The sequence below is a fragment of the Bos indicus genome, chromosome 24 (assembly GCF_029378745.1).
Source record: "Bos indicus isolate NIAB-ARS_2022 breed Sahiwal x Tharparkar chromosome 24, NIAB-ARS_B.indTharparkar_mat_pri_1.0, whole genome shotgun sequence".
Classification (NCBI taxonomy): Eukaryota; Metazoa; Chordata; class Mammalia; order Artiodactyla; family Bovidae; genus Bos; species Bos indicus.
In genome coordinates this window covers 43,100,593-43,123,645 of record NC_091783.1, presented here as the reverse complement: position 1 = coordinate 43,123,645, position 23,053 = coordinate 43,100,593, and the positions used below count along the sequence as shown (strand labels likewise).

At 54.4% G+C, this 23,053-nt stretch overlaps 1 protein-coding gene across 1 annotated transcript; it reads right to left on the bottom strand.

Annotated features, from left to right (window-relative positions):
* Positions 1-1,191: 1,191 nt before the first annotated feature.
* On the bottom strand, positions 1,192-22,628 carry IMPA2 (inositol monophosphatase 2). Its single transcript, XM_019986853.2, has 8 exons — positions 22,377-22,628; positions 15,432-15,565; positions 12,036-12,140; positions 10,110-10,155; positions 8,234-8,342; positions 3,626-3,734; positions 2,993-3,144; positions 1,192-1,688 (listed from the first exon to the last, which is right to left on the bottom strand). The coding sequence occupies exons 1-8, from the start codon at positions 22,470-22,472 to the stop codon at positions 1,573-1,575; spliced, it is 867 nt and encodes a 288-aa protein (XP_019842412.1). The 5' UTR covers positions 22,473-22,628; the 3' UTR covers positions 1,192-1,572.
* Positions 22,629-23,053: the final 425 nt, after the last annotated feature.

Below are 23,053 nucleotides of genomic sequence, written 5' to 3'. Positions count from 1 at the left end.
ATGCCAGCATCAAGCTGTGGCAGTGAGCCAGGTGAGCAGAAACTCAGGCTTTTCTCCAAGTCGAGAGATGGCAAAGGCCCAGGGATGTGACTCTGGACGGTCAGGAGTGAGGGTCCAAACCTCTTGTCCCACACATCTACCCTGGCTCTATCTGGCTCTGCATGTGGTCTCCACCCCAGGGATGGGGAGGGGGACTAGCCCCCAGCTCCAACGGCAGTAAATGGCCCCTCCTCCAGCTGCTGAGGCTCCCATGCCCCCACACAGCCTGTGGCTATCAAAGGTGGGTCTTTGTGCACAGGAGTGGGAGACTCCTTAGCCCCAAAGGAGACCCCAGTCCTCATATGTCTAGGCCCTTGACCATTGCATCTTTTGGGGGTTTACCTGGCACCCCATTCAGATAAGGAAACTCCTTCCTAAAGATAACAAACTTATCAATCCACAACCCAAGGGCGGGTGGAGATTAGCCCTCTGGGGATTGACTTGGGAGGGGATTTCCCGGGAAACCCCCTGGGCTCCATCCTCCAGGGGTCTGAGTGGGCACCTGCCCTGTTAGTGGAGGGCAGTGGATGGTGAGGGGGAGTCAGCGTGCAGGGTTGTGAGGCTCCGCGGTGTCCCAGGCTCCTCGGTGTCAGCAGAGCTCTCTGGGCGTGGTTTGGTGACAAGGCCTGTGTCATCATAAGGGCTGAGCCCCTGAGTTCAGGCGCCAGAGGTGGCAGCTGTCAGGCGGCTCTAAACGCTCTGTAAGTATTGTTGACGGCAAATTAGGACACAAGGGAGAAAGTTAAGCATGACTGGAACTTCCTCTGTCCTAAGACTGACTTTCTTGATTCTTAAACCTCAGTGAATGTTTAAGTTCAGCCAGAGAACGTCCTCATTAGAATTGTTCTTATATAGAATTCCTCTTCCTAAAGAAGGAATAAGGCCAAGAAAATACTTTTCTTCATTAAACTGATCACAAAAACAATAGGATTTTAGAGGTTTGATTTTGGTTAGGTTTTCTTCAGTCTGACCCATGCCTTGGATTTTAAATACAGACGCGATAATGACTGAAGTTGTCATCACCAGTGGCAGGCAGACAACAAACCATGTGTGGACTCTGGGCTGTAACATGCCAACAACTTCCCTAAAGGGCCTGTGGATTTTGGGGTCATTAGGGGAAACAGGAGACACACTTGTGGAGGGAAACATAAGCAGAGTGGCGTCACTTGGTTTATTGTATTCTGAAGTGTCATGGGGGGCCGGGGAGGGGTGCTGAGAACAAGCCTGCTTTATCAGCAGTTCTAAAGCCTTATCACCTGAGATTTGCATTCTGGAAACAAAATCATGATTGCAGTATCAGCACATATGTCCTGTGAGATCTGGGTTCCAGCCCTGGTGGATGGCTGGACTAACCTGACGTGAGGTCACAGAGAAAAGACACCAGACAGCAAAAGTGCCCAGACACAGGCTCGGCCGGACAGCCAGGCTCGGCCTGATGGCTCTTCTGGGGATCAGGAATTCCTGTTGTTCAGGGTCTCACCAGCTCCAGGCTCCCGATAGACCCCATCCAGTGTGGCCCTGTGTCTGCTCCCCTCACCGCTCATCGTCCCGCCCGTAGTTAATTGTCTGCAGGGCCTGGGCAATGAGCACCGCCATCTCCCGTGTGCCTGCAGCAACCACCCTGCATGACATGAGGTCCAGTGGCCCGCCTGTGGACAGAGGAACAGGGCATCAGGTGAGGGGTGAGCGCCAGCCCTGCTCTGCCTGACCTGGTCCATCCAGCCTGCAGGCCCAGCGTGTCCTGAGGCTGTGCTAGGGGATACCAGCTTCAGGTGCAGTGCCTGAGGCTCAAGACAGGAGGCAGTTCTCAACCTCTGTGTGCTTGGGGCTCCGGGGACCCCGCAGGCCTGGGGAGGCTGGGGGTAACCTTTCTGACAGGCCCCTGAAATGGATGCTCTAGGCACCGGATATCTGGGACAGGATGAAGGACCTCAGCCTCCTGGAGGTGTGAAAAGGTCTAATGGACTCGTTGGCGACCTTGGTGCACACATGTGTTTGTGTGTGCTCACATCCAGAAGCCCCTGGTGCACATGGGTACTTGCCACTGCATGTGCTCATGTGGTCACATCCAGGAGATCTTGATACACATGCATGTTTGTATGTGCGTGTACTTGTGGTCACGTCTGAGAGACCTTGGTGCACATGCATGTTTGTCTGTGCTCACATGGTCATATCTGGGGGACCGTGGTACACACACATTAGCATGTGTGTGCTCACATGGTCATATCTGAGAGACCGTGGTGCACACACGTGTTTGTCTGTGTTCACGCTCATGTGGTCACATCCAGGAGACCTTGGTGCACATGTATGTCTGTGTGTATGCATGCTCATGTACTCACATACAGGACAGACATGTCTTCAGCTGTGATGGGTCTGCCTTTCCTTGATACCCAAAGCCAACGTGTCTTCACATCATGCCCCACCCCCCTGCAGTTCCACCAGGCCCCGAGGAGAAGGAGCAACAGGGAAAGGCCAGCACAGGCCCCAGAGGTTATTTGGGAGCCTGGCATGTCCACAACAGGCTCTGGAGCAAAGGTCGGGGAGAACAGGCTCCACAAGAACCCTGACGTAAGAGGTGGCTGCATGGGCGTCTCTGGGGCGGGACTTGCCCCTGTGGGGCCAATCACTAGGGTGGTGACCTCCAGGCAAAGGGATAGGTCACCTCTTGGATCACCACCTAAAATCTCGTCATTAGATTGGGGTGCACATGGCCAGCTCTGCGGTCTTGGTGGACGTGAGAGCTTAGAAAACACTGCCTGCCCTCCCCCAACCCCACCCGAGTCCTGACCCTGGGTCCATTTCCACACCAGGCAGCGGGAGAAGCCCTCTGGCCTGGCCCACTGTCTTCCCGACCTGTCTGTCAGGAGAGGTGGGAGGATGTCTGTCTGAGCTTGCGCGTCTCTCCGGGGGACACACCCCTGGGGATGGAGAGCAGCCTGACGGCCAAGCTCACCTGACGTGTCCATCACAACGCCCCCAGCTTCCCTGATGATGACTGTGGCTGCAGCCAGGTCCCAGCAGTGCAGGCCAAACTGGTAGTAGGCGTCGGCGGTGCCCGCAGCCAGATGGCAGAGTGCCAGGGTGGAGCTGCCGATGACACGAACCCTGCCAGAGAGGGAGGGGGTGAGCACACTGAATGGCCCTGCTCCAGCGGTGCCCCCTGAAGGTCTCCTGACTCAGAAGCTGAACAGGAGCCCAGGGCCTCTTCCCACAATCTCTACTCTGAGCTCTGAGCCCAGAGCGGTGCTGCCCAACAGAACCACCTATGCTGACGGACCAGCCCTCAGTTGCGGAGCCTGAAGTGTGGCTGGTGCTGCAACAGAAGAACTCAGCCTTCACTCTGCGGACCCTCGATGACCTTGGATTTAGACCACGTGGAGCAGCTGCTGTCATAGGGCAGACCCAGCGGAGACTGAGGGGGTGGGGCATCACTGATGTCACAGAGGGTGCTGAGCTCAGGGCCCTGCCCCCACCCGGGGCTGTGGAGCTCCGGGCTGCGGACTGGCTGGCATGTGTGTGCCCTGCTCCCACCCAGGGAGTAGCTGGCTGCTGTGCCTGCCCGGAGGTCCTGGGAGGGGAGGCGTACCCATGGGCACCCGCGTGGAGCAGCCTCTCCATGTTGCTCAGGAACAGCTTCAGGGTCGCGGGGTCCCGTCTGGGTCCAATTTCTGTCAGAACCAGGGCCTTGGACAGGTCTGCATGGAGAGAATATCCCCCCCCCATTAGAAATGTCATAGCGTGGCTCCCACCACACAATCAGGGTGCTCCCCGAAACGAACGTCGCACCGGCCTTCTACTCCTGCTCACACTCCGTGTCCTCCTTGCGTGGTTGACGCTGCAGAGGTTTCTGACCTGGAAAAGGGAGGTCAGGCTGACCAGTCACACCCTGACTCTCCTGCTCGGGGTCCTCCCCGGTTCGATTCCTGGGTTGGGAAGATCCTCTGGAGAAGGGACAGGGTACCCCTCCAGTGTTCTTGGGCTTCCCTTGTGGCTCAGCTGGTAAAGAATCCACCCGCCATGCGGGAGACCTGTATTCGATCCCTGGGTTGGCAAGATCCCCTGGAGAAGGGAAAGGCTACCCACTCCAGTATTCTGGCCTGGAGCCATGAGGTCGCAAAGAGCCGGACACGACTGAGTGACTTTCATGTCACTCACTGCTTGGGGTCCAGGAGACCCGCCACCTTCTCTCCTCCCTCGCCTCCACTCCGGGTTGCGGGCTGTGTCTCCTGGAGAATCCCAGGGACGGGGGAGCCTGGTGGGCTGCCGTCTATGGGTCTATGGGGTCGCACAGAGTCAGACATGACTGAAGTGACTTAGCATAGCAACCACAAAACCTGGCCACACCCGGCACTTCCCCATCCTGACACCAGGGGGTGGCAGACGCCGGTCGGCGACACGGCCCATCCCTCTTGCGAGGCCCTGCTGGGCATGGTTCATAGCTTCATCAAGTGACACAAGCCCCTTTGTCACGACAAGGCTGTAATCCATGAAGCGGCCATGACTTCTAACCATTTGAAAACCTTTATCTGGCTGAGGATCAGAGTGAGGGTGTCTTGAGAGAGGTTTCACAGCCTAGAAGCTAGGGAGGCAAGTCCTCTGCCCTGAAACGCGGCCTCACTACACCGAGCCTTCACCTCTGGGCAGTGAGCACAGGCCTGGCAGTTCCCCGTGGCGCCTCGGGCCATCGCGTGTCACACACGTGCTCCTGCCTCCAGATCCTTACAGGCCATGAGCCCCTCACGTGAAAAGTAATATTAGCCGTACTACCTCACTGAAAAGCCCAGAACTAGACAGAAAGCAAGCTGGGGGCTGGGAGGAGGGCCACCTCGACTGAGCCCAGGACCAGAGAACTGCTCAGTTTACAGCAGTTAATTTCATGTCATGTGACTGTCATCGCAAGACTTTATGTTCTAAATAAACAAGTAACTGAGGGGAAAAAACGCTGTTGAGAATCCTATAAAGACCGCCATGGACACCCACGTGACTTCTTCCAAATATCCTCCGACAGAAACAGCAGCTTGGAGAGTAAAACACAAAAAATAGACGAAACCAACCACAAAACCGAGCAGGAGACCCTCAAAATCTGCAATAGACTGAGGGGCCGGGGGAGCCCTTAGCAGGGGGCAAGGTCTGAAGAGCGGGCGTCGACAGCCCCACAACTTCTTGTAACTGACGTTCCAGGGCCTCTCCGGGCAGGACCCACAGAGCAGACACTCATGGGAGTGAACCCCATGCTCACTGGGTTGGAATCAGGGGAGCAGGACCAAGGAGATGACGGCCGCCGTGGGGGAGGGGCAGAGCCAACCATCCAAGAAAGAGCCAACTTTGCAGACACTTCACAAACAGACCAGGAGAGGGAGCCCCAGAGCCACTAAAGGACAGAAAGTGCCTTCCCCTGCCCAGCCCATCTCCTCAACTTCCAGAGCTCAGGACTACAAATTTCAAGTAGCAAGAATGTAAAAGAATGATATTTGAATCTCATACGCCATTATCACAAGAAGAAAGAGAACAGGAAGCAGAATAACATCTCTCCAGTTGATTAAAGATTTCCTGAAAGATCTGCCAACAAAACAGAAGCAGCTATAAGTGAAAAATGGAGAATGCATGGGAGAGCATCATTCACAAGTAGAGGGGAGGGGTCCCAGGAGAAATCAGAGAAGAAAACTTTCATAAAAGACAGTCAGACTAAATGAATAAGATAAACACACATGATGGGGCTTCCCTGGTAGCTCAGATGGTTAAGAATCTGCCTGCCATGCAGGAGACCCAGGTTCAATTCCTGGGTCGGCAAGATCCCCTGGAGAAGGGAATGGCTACCCACTCCAGAATTCTTGCCTGGAGAATTCCATGGACAATTCCATGGAGAACTGCATAGGGTTGCAAAGAGTCAGAGATGACTTTGAGTGACTAAACACAAACACGATAGATCATGCTTTACAAGAAACGGACTGTGAAAAGGAGAAAATTTTCAAAAATTAAAAAACTGGTAGAAAAGGTGAAAAGGTTTAAGAGAAAGTGACATATTGGAATGCACATGTACACACTGATATATTTTAAATGGATAACCAACGAGGACCTACTTTATAGCACAGGGAACTCTCCTCAATGGCAGCCTGGATGGGAGCGGAGTTTGGAGGAAAATGGATACATGTATATGTATGGCTGAGTCCCTTCACTGTTCACCTGAAACTATCACAAGCTCGTCGATCGGCTATACTCCACTATAAAATAAAAAGTTTAAGAAAAAACAATGCTTAGATAAAAAGTGACATAAAGATGTGTACTGAAATGTTGGCTAAGTGGCTTCCCTGGTGGCTCAATGGTAAAGATTCCACCTGCCAATACAGGAGACACAGGTTTGATCTCTGGTCCAGGAAGATCCCACGTGCCACAGAGCAACTAAGCCCGTGCGCCACAACTATTGAGCCTGGGCTCTAGAGCCCAGGAGCCACAACTATTGAGCCCACAAACCCTAGAGCCTGAGCTCCACAATAAGAGAAACCACCACAATGCCCATGCACTGCAACGAAGAAGAGCCCCAACTTGCTGCAACTAGAGAAAGCCTGTAGAGCAATGAAGACCCAGCACAGCCAAAGATAAATATTTTAGGAGATGTTGGCTACAAAGTGCCTACAGAAATGCATCCCGCCTCAGCAACAGGTCAGAGCTGGCTGATTCTGTGCAAAGACTCAAGTTCCTGCCTTGATTATGACTCTCATTCTGGGCACCAGCCCCAGGGCCGTTCTCGAGCGCTAGGATGCAGGATGTAACATAACCCTCCCAGCTGTCATCGTGCCTCTCTGCCTGTATGAACACCGAGGTTCCAGGAGCACAGCTGACCAGTCACACACGTAAGGCATCACAGTTGGGACAAAGCTAGGTGTGTAGATATCCAAGGGTTGTGCAGCTGAGAGGAACATCCTGTCACCTCCGGTGGAAACCAAGTCACCCGGCACACAGAGGACAACCAGGGCGGAAGCTGTCACCCTGGACTGTATGAGTCAGAGTCTTAAAACAATCGTGGGAGGGCTTTGGAACAGAGCATGGAGAGACTTGGGCTTCCGTGTCGCAGAGGGGGCGGATGGTGGGTGTGAGCTGTGGGAGGAGGGCTGGATATGGGAGGGTCTAGGAGGGGCGTGAGCGTGGGGACCAAGCCGTCTGTCATAGCACATGAATGTGGAACAAAGTTCACCCACGAGTTTAACAACACACTCCCTCTCCCCAGCGTTACACAACTGACTGCCTGGCCGCCTCTGGCAGGCGAGGCTGTAATTAACGCTGCTGTCTACTCGGGCCAAACCAAACTGTCCTGGGGCAGGAGCTGGGGGCCGGGCAGCAGAGGCAGTGGCCGGTCCGTGGTCCTACCCCACCCACCCCGCCCAGCCCCTGTAATGTTCCTCCCATCCCCACCCACACTCTGGGCACTCATGACCTCCAGGCTGCCTGCCTGCCCTTGGTCCTGCTTGGCCCATTCTCCACATGGTGGTCATCTCCCCTGCAGACCTGCTGCTCATGGTCATGGTCATGGGGCTGCCAGCCCCTCTCCCCCACTCTGGGGATCCACATGGTCTGCTCTCACTGGAGCTCAGCCTGGTGGACCTGGCCTGGGCTGGAGGCCCATCTCCCTACTATTGTGGGGAACTGCGGGCAGGGACACCCCTGACCCCTCTCACCACCTCTCAGGCCAGCTTGCCACACAGACTGTGAGTCTAGCAGCAGACCCTCTATAAAGGCCACTGTGTCCTCTGTCCTGCTCCAGGAATGACAAGGGCTGGCAGCACCTGTGCAGTGTATGACATGGCTTGTGATAAGGCTTCCCCGGCCAGCCGTGTTCTCACAGGAACCAAAGTCAACCTCATTTGGGAGCCACAGGCCCCACCCAGGTGATGTCATCCGGCCGGCCACCGAGAGGTGTTGAATGCCAGAGCATGCCTCCGACTCCGCCCTCGCCCTGGCCGGCTCACTGGGACCACTCGGGAACAGGTGGCTGGGTTCCTTCCCTCGTTTGGGATGAAAGGTGAATGAAGAACAGACCCGGCCCAGCAAAGGGAAACACAGAGACACTGGCTAGCTCGACGTCCAGTCCTCCAGGGATGCGCTGTCCCCAACGACACTAGACCTTGGCAAGGGACCCCCGTGGCTGCCCGGAGGAGCCAGTGACTCTTGACAGGTCCCTTCCCATGAGAGGGCCCACCTGTCTCCCCAGAGACGCGCAGTCGCTGACCGTTGCAGAAGGCACCCTGGCCCCTCCGGCCCGTGTACAGCCGCTCCTCCGTGCAGTGGTAAATCACCCCAAACTCCAGCTGTGGACAGGCAGGCGGGACAGAAAACAAACAAAGAACGTGACACAGTGACCAAAGGCCGTGAAGCTCCAGCTGTGACACTAACGCAAGGGGTGTGGGTGAAAATTAGCTTTCAAAAGGGAACTCAACAAATCAGCGTCCGCGCTCAAACCTAGACCTGAATGTGAAAGCAACTGTTCTTTTCTTAAATCACTACATTTAAAGATATATTTAAAGGAATAAAACTATATTTTAAATTGATATCATAATTGAGCATATCATTTCAGCATTACTGAAAGTAACTGGTAAGGCTTTATTCTTCAAAAAGATCTCTTGTTTTTTTCCTGGTAGGTGAAAAAAGGCTCTTGAGACTCCAATCAAACCCCACAAGAAACTCAAAATTGCTGACATGTGAAGAACTCAGAATGTCTCTGGAGAGCTGAGGGCATGACAGAACCCAGAGTGGGGAGGAGGGGAAGCCCAGGAAGAAATGTGGATCCCCGGAGGGGCTGGCCCCCCACCACACACACATCGGGGCACACAGCCTCGGACCCCAACAAGCTGGTGTCCAGAGGAGGTGAGCCTCCTTACATCTCTTCCCCTACCTCTCTGTTCTGGGTTAAGAACAGCATGTGTGCCTGTCCCGAGGTGGGGAGGGCAGCCAACAGAGAGAGAAAATGGGAGAGCTGCTGGCAGATGCCCAAGAGGAATCTGGGCTGGCAGGAAAAGGACCCATTCCTGGAGGACCCCCAGTCAGCGCCCACCCAGGGCCGGCAGCACGTGACTTTCCCCCTCCCCTTTCCCATGACCCTGGACTTATAGGGCTCCTCAAGTTCAAGTCAGTCCTGGAACCAGGCTGGCCTCCCTGCACCCATCAGAGGTCGAGGCCTGGCTGGTCAGCGACCCTGCGGCCAGAATGAACCCTCCACCCCCCTGTGCTCACCGCTCCACATGCACGTCTCAGTGACCATGTTTAACACAGAAATAACGTGAGTGACTGATTCCCTAACCAGTATCAACATTAAGACTCTCACTTATTGTCACCTCAAAAACTAAGTTCTTTCTCACGGGCAGGACTCCCTTCCCGCCCACCATCCGCGCTCACGCCGAGAGTGACGACAGAACACGAGACTCTAACAAGGGCTCCTTCTGCACAGCTCGAGCCCCCGACCTAGGCAAGGGTAACTGGGCGCAAGGAAAGGTCCTTCCTGCCTGTAATCTCTGCAGTTGACTAATGAAGCTAAAGCCTGCATCCCGGCCTTTCCCGCAGGTCCCACAATGTGGCCCAGTTCCAGGGTCTGTGGGAACCGGGCGACAGCCACGCTCTCACCCAACAGCGAGAGGAGGATGAAGGCCTAACAGAATATTGGGACTAGAGATGTCCTCCCAAAATAGGAGCTTCTTTATTGTGTTACTCGATCACACGCCCCAGGGGTCAAATGGAGACTAACTGGAAACACGTGCCCAGAATGTTCCCTACACTCGGCCCTGCTGAAAGCCCTGGGGGGTGGGGCCGGCGGAGCCCCGAACCCTCACAGCCTAAACCTTCACACCCCAAACCCTCATGCCCCAACTCCTCACACCCCAACCCCTTATGCTCCAAACCCTCACGCCCCAATCCCTCATGCCCCAAACCGGTTTGCACCTGTTTCCTTTCTTGGATTTGAAATCAATACTAGTCACAATGAAGGCTTAGGATAAGGACAGGAAAACAGGTTAGAACCATGAAGTGAGATAAAGAAACAGCAGCCAAAGGCCCAGGCAGCCAGGGCTCCATCCACTATGTACCTCCTGGTTCACAGCAAAGCCAATGCTCACCGCCACGGTCGGGAACCTGCAGAGGAGACAGATGGTTGACGCTGTGACATCATGGACTCGTGCAAACTCAGCAGCCTCCGTGCGGCTGGAGACACAGTAGACCTTTCTACAGCATGGCTGGGTTTGTTTTGTCAGAAGCTACTTCCCACAATGGCACCAAGTACTTCCAAGACAAGCAGGCCAAGCTGACCTGTGGGACAGCGACCTTGACAGACAGCTGGACTGATAGTTGTTAGGACAGACAGTGACCACAAAGGACCCAGTTGAGAGATTTTAATAATCAGCTTTCTGGTTCTCAGTGGCCAGTGAGGTGGAGGGTCCAGGTCTGCGACAACCAGGCCCTCCTGACACGAATCCTGGGTGAGCCTCACACAGGACAGCAGGAGTGGTCATGGCACGGAAGGCAGGCAGTGACCTCGCAGCCTGCCTGTGGGTTTACGTCTCCAGAACAATCTCTCCTTTATGTGAAGACTGTCAGAGCTGAACAGGCAGGAACAAGGAAGAGCTGGTTCTAACCCAGGAGTCTTGGGACCAACCATTCCCAGGCTGTGAGGTGCTGTCCCCATGGGACCACTCATGACACCCCATGGCCCAGCAGGGGTCCCCACCCTCAAAGGCCCTTCCCCACTTTCTCTACCCCGGACGCAGCAGGACACGAGCAGGATAGGTCCTGTCAGAGCTGCAGGGAGAGGAGTCACCATGGTCCGGTGGCCCTGGACAGTGTCTGCAGACTAAGGGTCAGCCGCAAAGCTTGTTTCCTAAAAGACACTCTAGTCCAGGTTCTCTCTCTGGTCCTGGGGTAGACATGTGGCCTTTGTCCACCATGGGGCTTGGCCCCTTCTGTCCCCAGTAGCCACACACAGGCTGTACTCGGCGACCCACAGCTTGGTTCATGTGCCCCAGTCCCACACAACTCCCCAGGGTGTCACACGCTAGTTAGAATTAGTCTGGTGGCACTGTTGGGGTCACCAGACCACTCTGTTCCACTGCCTCCAATAGGGCCATGACCAACTTCTCAAGGTGACCCTCATGCAGGAAAGGGTGACGATTCATGTGATGGGCAAAATCAGTTTGCACACTTACATGTAAACACTCCAAGTGAGGGCTCCACACCCCAGCCCACTCACCTCCTTACTGTAAGGAAGGAAGTGGGTGTCTGGGGTCATCTATAGGAGGCCCTCCCTAAGCATTCAGCTGGGGGGATGGAGGTCACGGGACACTCCCCCCCCCACACTGCAGGACAGGGACCCGGGCCCTCCCTGAGTGTCTGGCTGGGGCGATGCAGGTCATGGGAGCCCCCCCTGCAGGACGGGGACCCGGGACAGGGCAGGAGCTCTGGGGGCTATATGCATGTTCTCGTGGGAGAGCCACCTTCTGTGGAAACCACGGCACCCTTGGTGTCCTTAGGCCCCTGACCAGCTGCCCAACCTGCCCCCGGTCAGTGCTTCTAGGGCCGGGTTGTGCCATCATTGCCCCAGCCCACTCCCCTCCCCACCAGGGCCTCCGACCCCCCGAAAACCTGCTGTTTGGGGCTGATATTTGCCATCAGATCAAGCTGATAGCTGGCAGGCTCCTCACCCCCAAGGCCACTGTCCACACTGCACGTTCCTGAGGCTGCCGGCCAGACACCTTGTGTTATTTACAACCCTGTCTGTCTCTCCAGGGGACTCCTTAAGGATCCTTCTTAATTCAACCCAACGTTTAAATGTGACAAACACAATAGTTTTTAAACAAGTGAAGATTTCCTACATGCTTTGAACGAATCTCACAAATGGGAAACCTTAAAGTATCAAGACTTGATCACCTTGCGAGTGAGACCAAAGCCCACTAGAGGTCTGCTGACTGGCTGCTGCCTCAATAAATGCCTCTTCTGAAAAGACGGGTGTGCCCGCTCACCTGTGCACAAAGTTGCAGGTGCCGTCAATGGGGTCCACAATCCAGGTGGGGCTGGGTGTGAGCACGCACTTGGCCCCGGCGGCCGCAGCCTCCTCGGCAATGAACCTGCAGTGGACAGAGCTCAGCCTGGGAAAACGCGCCAGGTACCCAAGACACAGCATTTCAAAGCCCAGCTGTGAGACCAGCAGGCTTCTCTGGATCAAACAGGGGCAGGATCTAGTGAGCTCTAGTTCTCTGACCAGGGATTGAACCCCGGGGCCCCTTGCACCGGGAGCTTGGAGTCTTAGCCCCTGGACCACCAGAAAAGTCCCTCATAGGCCTGTGGGAGGTACAGAAGGAAATAGCCCAGGGATAAGGTTCACAGCTCGAGACAAATTAGACCAACACATTTCACATTATTAGTTTTCTCTAAGAGTCGTAAAAACTGTCCTTGTGATTTTTGACGGCCCAGTGCACCCAGGCCTTCTCTCTGGCCAGTTTGTTGACTCTGTGACAAGGTCACCTTCAGTCCACCAGGGAGCCAGCTCATGGTGCTCGGCCTCAACGGTCAGGCCACAGCCCAGCTCCGCTGCCTGGTGACGCAGCGTGAAACCAGGGAGCCCATATCAGGTTGTTTCTTATTTTATCAAAGTCAAAACAGCTGCAATCTATCTTTAATACTGTTTTGTGAAAGACTAAAAACGAGGAAGAGCGAACGCTCTGAAAGAAAGTCCTTCTTAAGCAAGGGTGACAATCTTACACCAACTTGGTTAAGGGACATATTTAAATACTTAGATACACAGAAAAATGACAACATACTATTTTATCTTACAATACATATGCAACTTTTTTCTCATCATAGATTTTTCAATTTGTCTCTGATCTAAAATATATTTAAATGCCCCCGAATTCTGGTGCTAGTGCTAAGTGCTAAGTCACTTCAGTCATGTCCAACTCTTTACGATCCTATGGACTGTAACCCACCAGGCTTCTCTGTCCCTAGGGGATCTCCAGGCAAGAATACTGGAGTGGGTTACCATGCCCTCCTCTAGGGAATCTTCCTGACCCAGGGATGGAACCCACATCTCTTAACTCTCCTGCATTGGCAGGCGAGTTCTTTACCACTAGTGCCAGTTCTGGTACTTTCTCTTAAATCTTAGTCATTGGGAAAAGACCAAGCCTGCGTTCGAGCTGCTGAAAGATGATCTCAGATATCTTAATTTTCTAGGCAACAGAGCAGAGAGCAGTGTCCTGGAGCTGGCCCAGAGCTGAGAAGGGGGCGGGCAGAGCCGGCTGACCCGGGCAACCAGCCCCCGCCCCTTGCAGCCCCTGCCTGCAGCTTGGGGACCCTTGGCTCTTGATTGGGGCTTGGGGGGAACTTGCATCCCCCACGGCTTTGTCAGGGGGGCTGGAAAAGCTCCAGGGAGCTTGATGCCCACCGTGGGTGGGGGCTGCTGCTCTGGGTGGACCAGATGGTCTTCTGAAGAGGTTTCCCCCGTGTGACATGCTGATTTCTGCCCTGAACTAGGCAAGGAGTATGGAAATTCACACCATGCAAATGGATACCAGGCCCCACGTCGACACAACAGTGGATCCAAACCACCAGGAGCTGAAGCGTGATTCCAGGATTTGGCCTGTCAGAGCAGTCTGACTGCAAAGTGCCAGAAGCCCTCGTACCATTTCTATGCGGAGCCCTGGTGCCATTACCACACGCCATTACCACACAGAGCCCTGCAACAGCCAGAGCCTCTACCTGGACCCCCGGAGGCCCAGCCCAGACACCTCACTGCTGTCGAAGCCTCTGGACGACACATGGACGGAAGGAACCCCTGGACCAGACCTGGTGGTGGTTCCTGAGCTGCATTCTCTCAGAATCCAACCCCCGGAACATGGCGGGGCTGGGGCGCCGACCTGCTGGCACCCCCGCCTACATCTGCAGTGTTAATACTGAGTGACTGACTCCATGTCTGCGTGGACCTGCATGGCTCAAACCCATACTGCTTAAGGGTCAATTGTGATTCCTTGGAGGCTGACAGTTAATTTAGATTTTTATAAACTAAGAAATCAAACATTTCAGAGCCTGTAACTATTATAACAGATGTCAAGGTCCTGACTTTACACCAAACAAGGAAACAGGAAGAGACGCTGAAACACAAGGGCTGCCAACAGGAATATGCGTGTACACACCTACATACTCACATCACACAAACACACTCACACAACACACACATACACATACCACACCACACGCACACACACCATACACACATACACATGTACATATACCACACACACACAAAACACACATACACACCACACACACACACACATATATATCACACAAACACACACAACACATACATACACACTCACCCAACACACACACACACCATACAACATACACACATACACATACCACATATACATACACACACCACACACACATACCACACAAACATACACACACAAAACACACACACAACACACATACACATAGCACGCACGCACACACACACACCATACACACACATGTACACATACCACACACACAACACACACACATACACACCATACACACATATACCACACAAACACACACACATAACACATACATACACACTCACCCAACACACACACACACCATACAACATACACATACCACATATCCATACACACAACACACACACACATACCACACACACACACCATACACACATACACACGTACACATACCACACACACACCACACACATACACACCATACACACATACAAACATACATACACACAGCACACACACACACCACATGTACACACACACACCATACACACACAACACACACACACACATACACATACATACACACACAACACAAACACATGCACACATAGTACACACCACGTACACACATGACCCCCAGGTGACGCAGGTTAAAAGGAAGAAGCAAGGAGAAGGTGCGAGTGTGGACTGGCTTGTCCCGCAACCTTGGTCACTTGCTGGGCAGCTGAGGAGGGAGCCCCTCACTGGTCCAGATGGACAGCGGCCAGGCTGACACTTCGTCTACACCCAGGAACCCGGTGACTGAGCTCTGGGGTAAGTGATTCCCTAAGGAAGGAGAGGACCCTCCTGCTCAGGAAGCCCCCCTCCCTCCCCAAGGTCCAAGCGTCCCCTGGGGCCCCAGGTTCCCCCGGAACTAGACGCACAGCATTGGATGAGTGCTGGTCTTTCTCAAGGAAAAGATGAACAGTTGCATCAGATTCTCCACCCGGTAACTTATAAGGTCGGGGACACCTGTCCTGGAGAGCAGGTAGCCCTGGGGGACAGCCTTCCCTGGCTCGGGCTTGGGGCCGCGTCCAGGCAAGTCTGTGCGGCCTGGGGGGACCTCGGGGGTGGGGTGGGGGAGCGGGGTGCGCCTACCTGTGGGAGGGAAATCTGGTCTGCAACTCCTGCAGGATCAGGGCCTCCACCACGTGGTCCGTCTCTGTCACCAGGTCTGCGGCTGACGTCTTGGTTGAGACACGTTTTTCCTCAGAAAGGGCTTTTCTGATGATCTGCAATGAAGGTTGGGAGGTGGGTGACACTGGCCGCCCCTTCCTGCTCCAGGGTTGGGCCCTTCCCCCACTGCCAGTGGGCAGACAGGACAGATAGGCAGACGGGCAGTGCCAGGCTCTCTGGGGGCTCTTGGGAGCCTTCACTGCTGCCCCCTCTTCTCACGAGAAAGAACCTCATGGCTCCCATCACCCCTGATGGTGGCTCACAGTGGCCTCGAGGACTGGCCTGGAGCAGAGACAACCGGACCTGAGAAGACAGCCTTCCTTCCAGGAACAGAGCCCAGCCCAAGGCTGGCAGGCACCGAGCCACCTGGCAGCCCTGCCTTGGCCTCCTGTGAAGGCAGGTGTGGCCCTGGGCCCAAGGGTGGCTGAGAGGACGTGGGGGGCATCAATGTATGACCTCTGAGTCACGTCCTCAAAGGACTACCATTTGCTCAATGCTTCCTCCTGCCTGTTACACTCTCCCCTTGCCATGATACAGGCGTGCTAGGGGGTCGGCTTCTGTCTCCGGGGTCGGAGCAATGGAGATGGGGCCCTGGGAAACTTCAGGAAGCAGAGGCCATCCCCAGACTCTAATTGGATGGGGGTGAGGAAGGACCTCCACCTCTGACCCCCGAGCCCCTCTCTGCAGGAGCCAGGCCACCCTCCCACCTCTGCATCCTCAACTTCCCTGCCCCTTCTGCTCCATTGAGCCATCACTCACCCTCCAGCCCTCTCCCATGGGGGTCCTGTGGTCATCTGGGCTTTTTCTTTTTTGATGGGGGGGAGGCGATGGTGGAGTCAGGCCCCGGGACACAGATCACGCAAAGGACTGTGAGTCGAGGAGGATGCCAAGCCTGTCCTTCTGTAAGGACTTCTTTTCCGTTTCTACTAGCATTTACTATTGCCATCCTGTGATCGTTTCATTGCGGGCCCCTGTCCTTCAGCACAGGGCAGGCCACGCCACACCTGCATCCTCTGCCACCCATGGTGCTGCTCTGGCCAGCCCTCTTCACCAGCTGCTGCTCTCCTGGGCCCTGGACGTGTCCTCTCATCCAGTTACACTCCCAGATATTCAGACTTCGTTTCTGAATCATTGTCCCAAACTACGCTGCCCTTCAGACAAGCTGGCTGCCAATAGCCCCAAGTGTCCTCTGTCTCCTTCCTCTGAAGGTCCATCTACCTAAGGGGCTGAGGCCTCACGAAACTTAACAACTTATGGCAAACCCCCAAAATCTACTGCACACACGATGTACAAACCTTAATACTAGGTTAACAAAGTTCAATTTCAGACATTTTCTACACGGAGAGGAGAGTTGGGGACAGTGTCTTAGAACATAAATCCTTATCAGGCTCGATCAGTCTTGCCCTTTAGCAACAGTCCTATCCTCGGGGGATAATCTGTGGTATTCCAGGTGAGTTACCCACCAAAACCCTTGACCACATCTGTTTTCTCCCTGTCTAAAGGATTTTAAACATTCTCATTCTGCCAGCAATAAGTTAGTGTGTGCTGTTTTTTTAATTGATGTTTTTCAGCTACTCACTAACTAAGCCTGCACTTCACAGACCTCCTGGCCTGGGTCTCTCCCTCCAAATAACATTCTGTTAATGTTTAATAGATAAAATATGGGCCTGAAGTCACTGAAGCCTGAATTTCAAACCCCATCAGCTCCAGCATCTGGGGCTATCATTCAGAGACATGTCCAGACATCTCTTTCTTGTCTGTGCACCATCTTGGTTCTGTGCTACTGTTTCCAAGTCGACCATACGGTTATCACCCATCCCCAAGGAGCAACTCATGTGAGCTCCAGAACCGTAGAGTACACGCGGAGAAGCCTGAGCAAGCGGGGTTTGGGCCTGGCAGTACCGTCACATTTCAGGTTCCAGACTTATGATGAGTGTGATGAGATGGTTAATCTGATGTGTCAGCTGGATACCCAGATACTGTGTCAAATGTTATTCTGGGTGTTTCTATAAGGGTGTTTTTGGATGAGATGAGCATATAAATCAGTAAAACAGCTTGCCCTTTGGAACATGGGTGGGCCTCATCCAGTTAGTTGAAGGCCTGAACAGACAGAAAACACAAACCCTTCTCTGTGTGAGAGAGCTCTCTACAGACTGCCCCTGGGCCCTTGGCCCACATGTGCCAATAGGGCTGCTGCTGCTTCTGTCAATAGCTAGCTCACAAGTTCTGTTTTGGCTGAGTCTTCAAATGTTGGCCAAAGTGTTACAACTGTCAATGCGGGTCACCCCCCACCCTGTGGAAGCTGGGAGTGCCAGTGCAGGTGGGGCCAGCTGAGGCCAGAACCGACACAGAAACACTGAGCTCACCAGCCGCCCCCTCCATCTGCAGGCAGGACAGATGGGGATCTCCCAGAGGAAATGCCGGGGCTCAACCTGCGATCCACCTAAGGAGAGCTCAGGGCGGACAAACCTGCTCATCCGTGTTCCGGGGCAGGACCTGGCCTAAGACACCAGCCCAGGTTGACAGCTCCCAAACTCTACCCTCAGCCTCTCCTGTGAACTCCCCACCACAGGGCTCCATGCAAGAAGAGATCCACTGGCAATTCAAGCTCAACAGCTTACAGCTCAGAACACAATATCTGACCTCTGCCTCCAAACCCGCTCCCCATCCCCCCGCAGTTCTGGCAAATCCATGGACCAGTTTTTCAGGCCCGAACCTTGCAGGCACCCCTGGCTCTTCTCACATCCGCCTCCCACCTGGCAGCAAACCTGCCTACAAAATCCAACTGCTTTACCGCCTTCTTCATCATCTGCAGTCAGACCCACCCTCACCCCTCACTCGGACAATTCTCATAGCTTCCATCGGAAGCTTCTGCCCGCAACACTTTTGGTGTTGCAGGCCCCCCACCCAGCATCGGTCAGGGTAAACTCCCCTTCACCTTGTAGGACTCCACACAGAACTCCAAACTGAACCTCAGTCACACTCAGAGTAAAGGTTAAAGTCCTTTCCAGAGTTACTCAAATATTTGTTGAGTGAATGAATATATTTCTAATCAGTTTAGCACCATTATTTTAAAAACAGAGGATCTCTAGGAAGGCAGTCAACACATAAAAAGGCCCTTAAGTTCTTTAGTCATATAGCACATACAATTAAAACTACCATAAAATACCGCCTCAAACCCATCACAGAGGCTAAAATGGAAAGACAGACAACACCAAGTGTTGTCAGAGAACCCCCAACTGCTGCTGGGGAAGCGGGAACCCATGTGGCCTCCTTGGAAAAGCACCTGGTGGAATTTCCTACCCCGTGACACAGCAATTTCACTCTTAGTGTTAATCCAGCTCCAGCATAAATGCATATGGATGTAACCAAAAGACACATGCAAGAGTGCTGCATGAGCAGCGTCATTGCTAATAATTCCAAACTGGACATTGTACAAAGTCTCAAGAATTGAGTGAATGAACTGTTATATTCTCACTCACAACAATGTACTACGTACAGCAGAGCCTCTCAACCAAGAACATCAGCTGGGGATTTGGTGGAGGTGCTTATTCCAGGCCCCTCTCAGGAGCCCAGCGGGTAGGAACCTGGGGGTGGACTCAGCCAGCCACAAAGGCCCTCCTGGTGCTTCTGATGCACTTGAAGGTGTGAGGACCACGTCTCCCCAGGAGCGAGATCCATGAGTATCTACACCGAGGAGACCATCAAAAATTCTGTTGGAAGATGGAAGTTGGTAGGTACACAGAAAACTAAGAAAAAGAAAAAAAAACACTTTTTTTTTTTAACTTTAAGGGAAAATGCAAGTTGAGTAAGAAAGCAAAGAATGTGTAATACTGTAATACAACCATGCTGCCCAGCTTGCCCTTGCGATATGTGTGGTCACAGCACGTAAGCCCAGGCACCAATGGGACTGACAGGGAACGCAGCTACACGACACAACAGCGTCTAATGTGGATGATGCAGAAAAGAGCTACTATTTAGAAGATGGGTGTAAGTATCAGAAAATTGAAGACAGCGAGCTCTGGGGAAAAGGATGAGGATGACACAGGATAAGACACTGCTGGCTCCATGACAGTCCCGTTAGTGGTATCTCACTTATCAAATACCCCCGTGTGAATAATTGATAAAAAATACAGTCACAAACCAGACAAGTGGGGCTGCTGGGTGAGAGCCCGCACCATGCCCCTCTGCTCCAGGCAGCTTGAGGTGGACAGGGGGCACCCCACCTCAGAGTACACCAGGAAAGTTTTCCCTGTCTGACAACTAGAATGTTAAAGGAAACAGGATTCTCAAATTTGAGGGCAAGCCTAAACATTTATAGGAAGCCACCAGTAACAAGTCTGAAGCCTAAATAAACTTTTCAAAGCTATTAGTAATCAGTTTCAATGAGCCACCCTACAGAAAAGCTTGAATTTATCTTTCTAGTCTCTGCACAGAACATACTACTAACTCATCGTCATTTGAAGACGCACAGTATGAAGCCAAAACGTGAAAAAATATTACAGAAGGTTTTGAGAAGCAGTTAAAAACCTATTTGTATGTATTCTGTTATATTTGGGAGCATCTTAAAATGTATACTGTTGTGACCTTTTTTTATTCTAAATAAACAATTTTTATGTCGAATTTTGAATTTTGTATATTTTTTCTTATAGAAGGCCCCTAAATTATTTAAATTTCAGCTTCAACAAAACCTGGATCTATGCTGCAGAACAACTTAAAAAACATAGTTTTCTTAGATATTTTTGCTCACACATCACATAAAAGATGATAAATACTCATTTCAATGAATATCCCTCTCTGTACTTGTGGTGGTGATGGGGGGGGCAGCTGACGTCACTCTGTTCCCCAAAGCCCAGCAGCCAGGGCAGGGTTCCTGCAGCTGTGGGGCAGTTGGACTGGCCAGGATGCCCCCCACCCGAGGCACCCAGGACTGGGCAGTGGAGATGCAAGGACGCAGGGGTCCAGGAAACCTCTCAGGATGGGCAGAGGGGAGACGGCAGCAAAGGGTCCAGGCTGCCCTGGCCTGAACCCATGACTGAGAGACGGAGGGCCACACAGTCTCCTGGGAGCCAGTCCTTCCTCTGGCTCAGGACCTGAGCACACAGAGCTGCGTCGGGGCAGCAGGATGGGAGGGGCAGGCACCCCTGTGCTAGGAGGCCCTGGAACCTGCACCAAACACACCTCTGGCTGAGGAGGAGTCAAGGGTGAGCGCTCACCACCCTCTGTCCTCCCCACCCCAGGCTCACTGGCTACAGGCCAGGCTTTCTCCACTCATCGCCTTGTGATGTTACTGTCAGAGCATCACTAAGGCACTCTGTCCCTCTTCACACAGGACAGGACCACCCTGTGTGGCTTCTGTCCAGTCCCAGCCCCAGACCAGACCACTGGGCCCTCCCTACCCGCCTCCTCTAGTCAGGAAGGCAGGGAGCAACAGCATAAAGCCCAGGAGGGAGGCTGCAGTCCTGGGCCTCCTGACTAGACCCCTAAGGACAGAATCCTTACTGCACCCTCACCCCACTGTCAAAAAATGCTTTTTCTGTTGTTTTTGGCAAGTTGCAAAAGCAGAAGAGATCTCTTAGATAAGTTAAAGTCCCCAAGACCCTTAGAACGGGGCCTGCTATGTTGCAAGTTCTGTGTGAGCATTTGCAAATTTCTTAAAAAAAAAAAAAAAAAAAAAAGGGTTTCAAAAACCCTTCTGTTTCCTCAAGGATCTAAATTTGAAAAACCACAGAAACCCTGTAACAACCCAGCAGGGTTTACACAGTGGTGTCTGAATTCTAGACTGGCTTCTTCTCCAAGGCTGAAGGAAGAAAGTTGTACGGTGGAACCTAAAAGTTACCATTATACCCCGAGGACGCGCCTCCGGAGAGGAAGTGAGGGTTAGGGAGGGGCGGGGCAGTGCCCCCGCACGGGGACCCGCTCTCCAGGAAGGACGTTGGCCCTGCAACCGCGAGCTTCCTCAGGGTAGCAGGAGGGGTTGGGGTCCTCCTTCTCCCCAAGGATCAAGGCTCACAGCGCCCCTTTGAGTCTTGAGTCCTTCAAACTGCAGAGGGAGGGCCCCCAACACAGAAGGCGTCCACTAAAACAGAAGGCGTCCACTAGTGTTGAGGTTAACTGTCAGGGGGCCGAGGGACCGCACGGTGACTGTGATCTGGGGACGCACTTCTACTGCAAAACTGGCGACAGCCTGCCTTTAGAAAAGGAACTGCCGCAGGGACAGGGCTCCTCCTCCGTCCACCTTCTGTTCGGATCGCCGGAACGCAGCCTTGCGCCTTGTCGAGCGAGGGGGGACCTAGCCATCCCTGCGCCCGGCCTCCCCCAGCACCCCTAACTTGGCGCCGCACGTGGCCTGAGGACCCCAGGCGCGGGGCACCGAGGAAGGGAAGAGCAGAACATAACGAGAGCGCGAAGAGAGCGCTGCCCTCCGCAGGTTTCTTCGGCTCCGCAGCTCTACTTCATCCTTCCGGTGTGGGCAGCAGTTCCTCCATTCGCGCAGCGGAACCCTCTCGACTCCAGACGCTCGAGGACAGACGGTCCGCCCTATCTCCACGCGCCGCGTTCGAACTCCGGGCAACCGCACAGCGTCTCGCCCCCTGGGTCAAATCCGAGGCCGTCCGCGCGCCTTGACCCCGCTCCCCTCGCCAGGCCGTCCTGCGCCCCCAGCCCGAGGGACCCCGGGCGCCAGCCCCGGCGCGCGAGCGGCAGGTGCACAGGTGTGCCGGAGGCGCTGCGGAACCCCTCGGCGGCTCGCGCCCCGAGCCTTTCTGCCCGCAGGGTCCCTGCCCGCGGGGTCTCCGTCCGCCACGCCCTACACCCGCTGTGCCCCAAGTCCCCGAGCGCCCGCCGTGCGCCTTGGGCCGCTCTCACCTGTCCCGCCCGCAAAGCCAGCTGCACCGCCGCCTCGAAGCACTCCTCCCACGGGCCCCCGGCCGGCGCCTCCCCGTCTTCGCCGCTCGCCTTCATCGCAGCCTCCGGGCCTGCCGGCGCCCCCGGCCCCGACGCCAGGCTCCACGCTCGCCCAGCGCCTCTGGCCGCTCCGCTCCTGGGCCGCGCCCGCCCGCGGGTGCGGACCTGCAGGGGGCGGGGAGCGGGCGGGGGCCGAGCTGGACCGGAGCCTGGCTGGGGAGCAGCGCCCAGAGCCCCGCCCCGCCCCGAAACAAGCCGGGCCCCGCTCCTTCACAGCCCCGCCCCAAGCCCCGCCCCGCCCAGACCCCGGCCCCGCCCTCCTCCCCGAGCACCACCCCACCCTGTTTCATCTCATCTGAATCCCAGAAGTGGGCCCAGGGTGACCTCTGGCCATTCTCTCAACCTCGGGTGTGCCTGGTCGTGAACTGGACCACCCTCCTCCACACTGACCTGTGGACAGTGTATCCCAGAGACACTGAGACCATCCTGCTGCTGCTGCTGCTAAGTCGCTTCAGTCGTGTCTGACTCTGTGCGACCCCATAGACAGCAGCCCACCAGGCTCCCCCGTCCCTGGGATTCTCCAGGCAAGAACACTGGAGTGGGTTGCCATTTCTTTCTCCAATGCATGAAGGTGAAAA

Coding starts and splice junctions, on each gene's coding strand:
- IMPA2 (XM_019986853.2), bottom strand. CDS start 22,472: ATGAAGGCGAGCGGCGAAGACGGGGAGGCGCCGGCCGGGGGCCCGTGG. Junction 8,343..10,109: donor GCTTTGCTGTGAACCAGGAG/GTACATAGTGGA, acceptor GCCTGTCCACAG/CTGGAGTTTGGGGTGATTTA. Junction 3,735..8,233: donor GCGCGTCTCTGGGGAGACAG/GTGGGCCCTCTC, acceptor CTCTCCATGCAG/ACCTGTCCAAGGCCCTGGTT.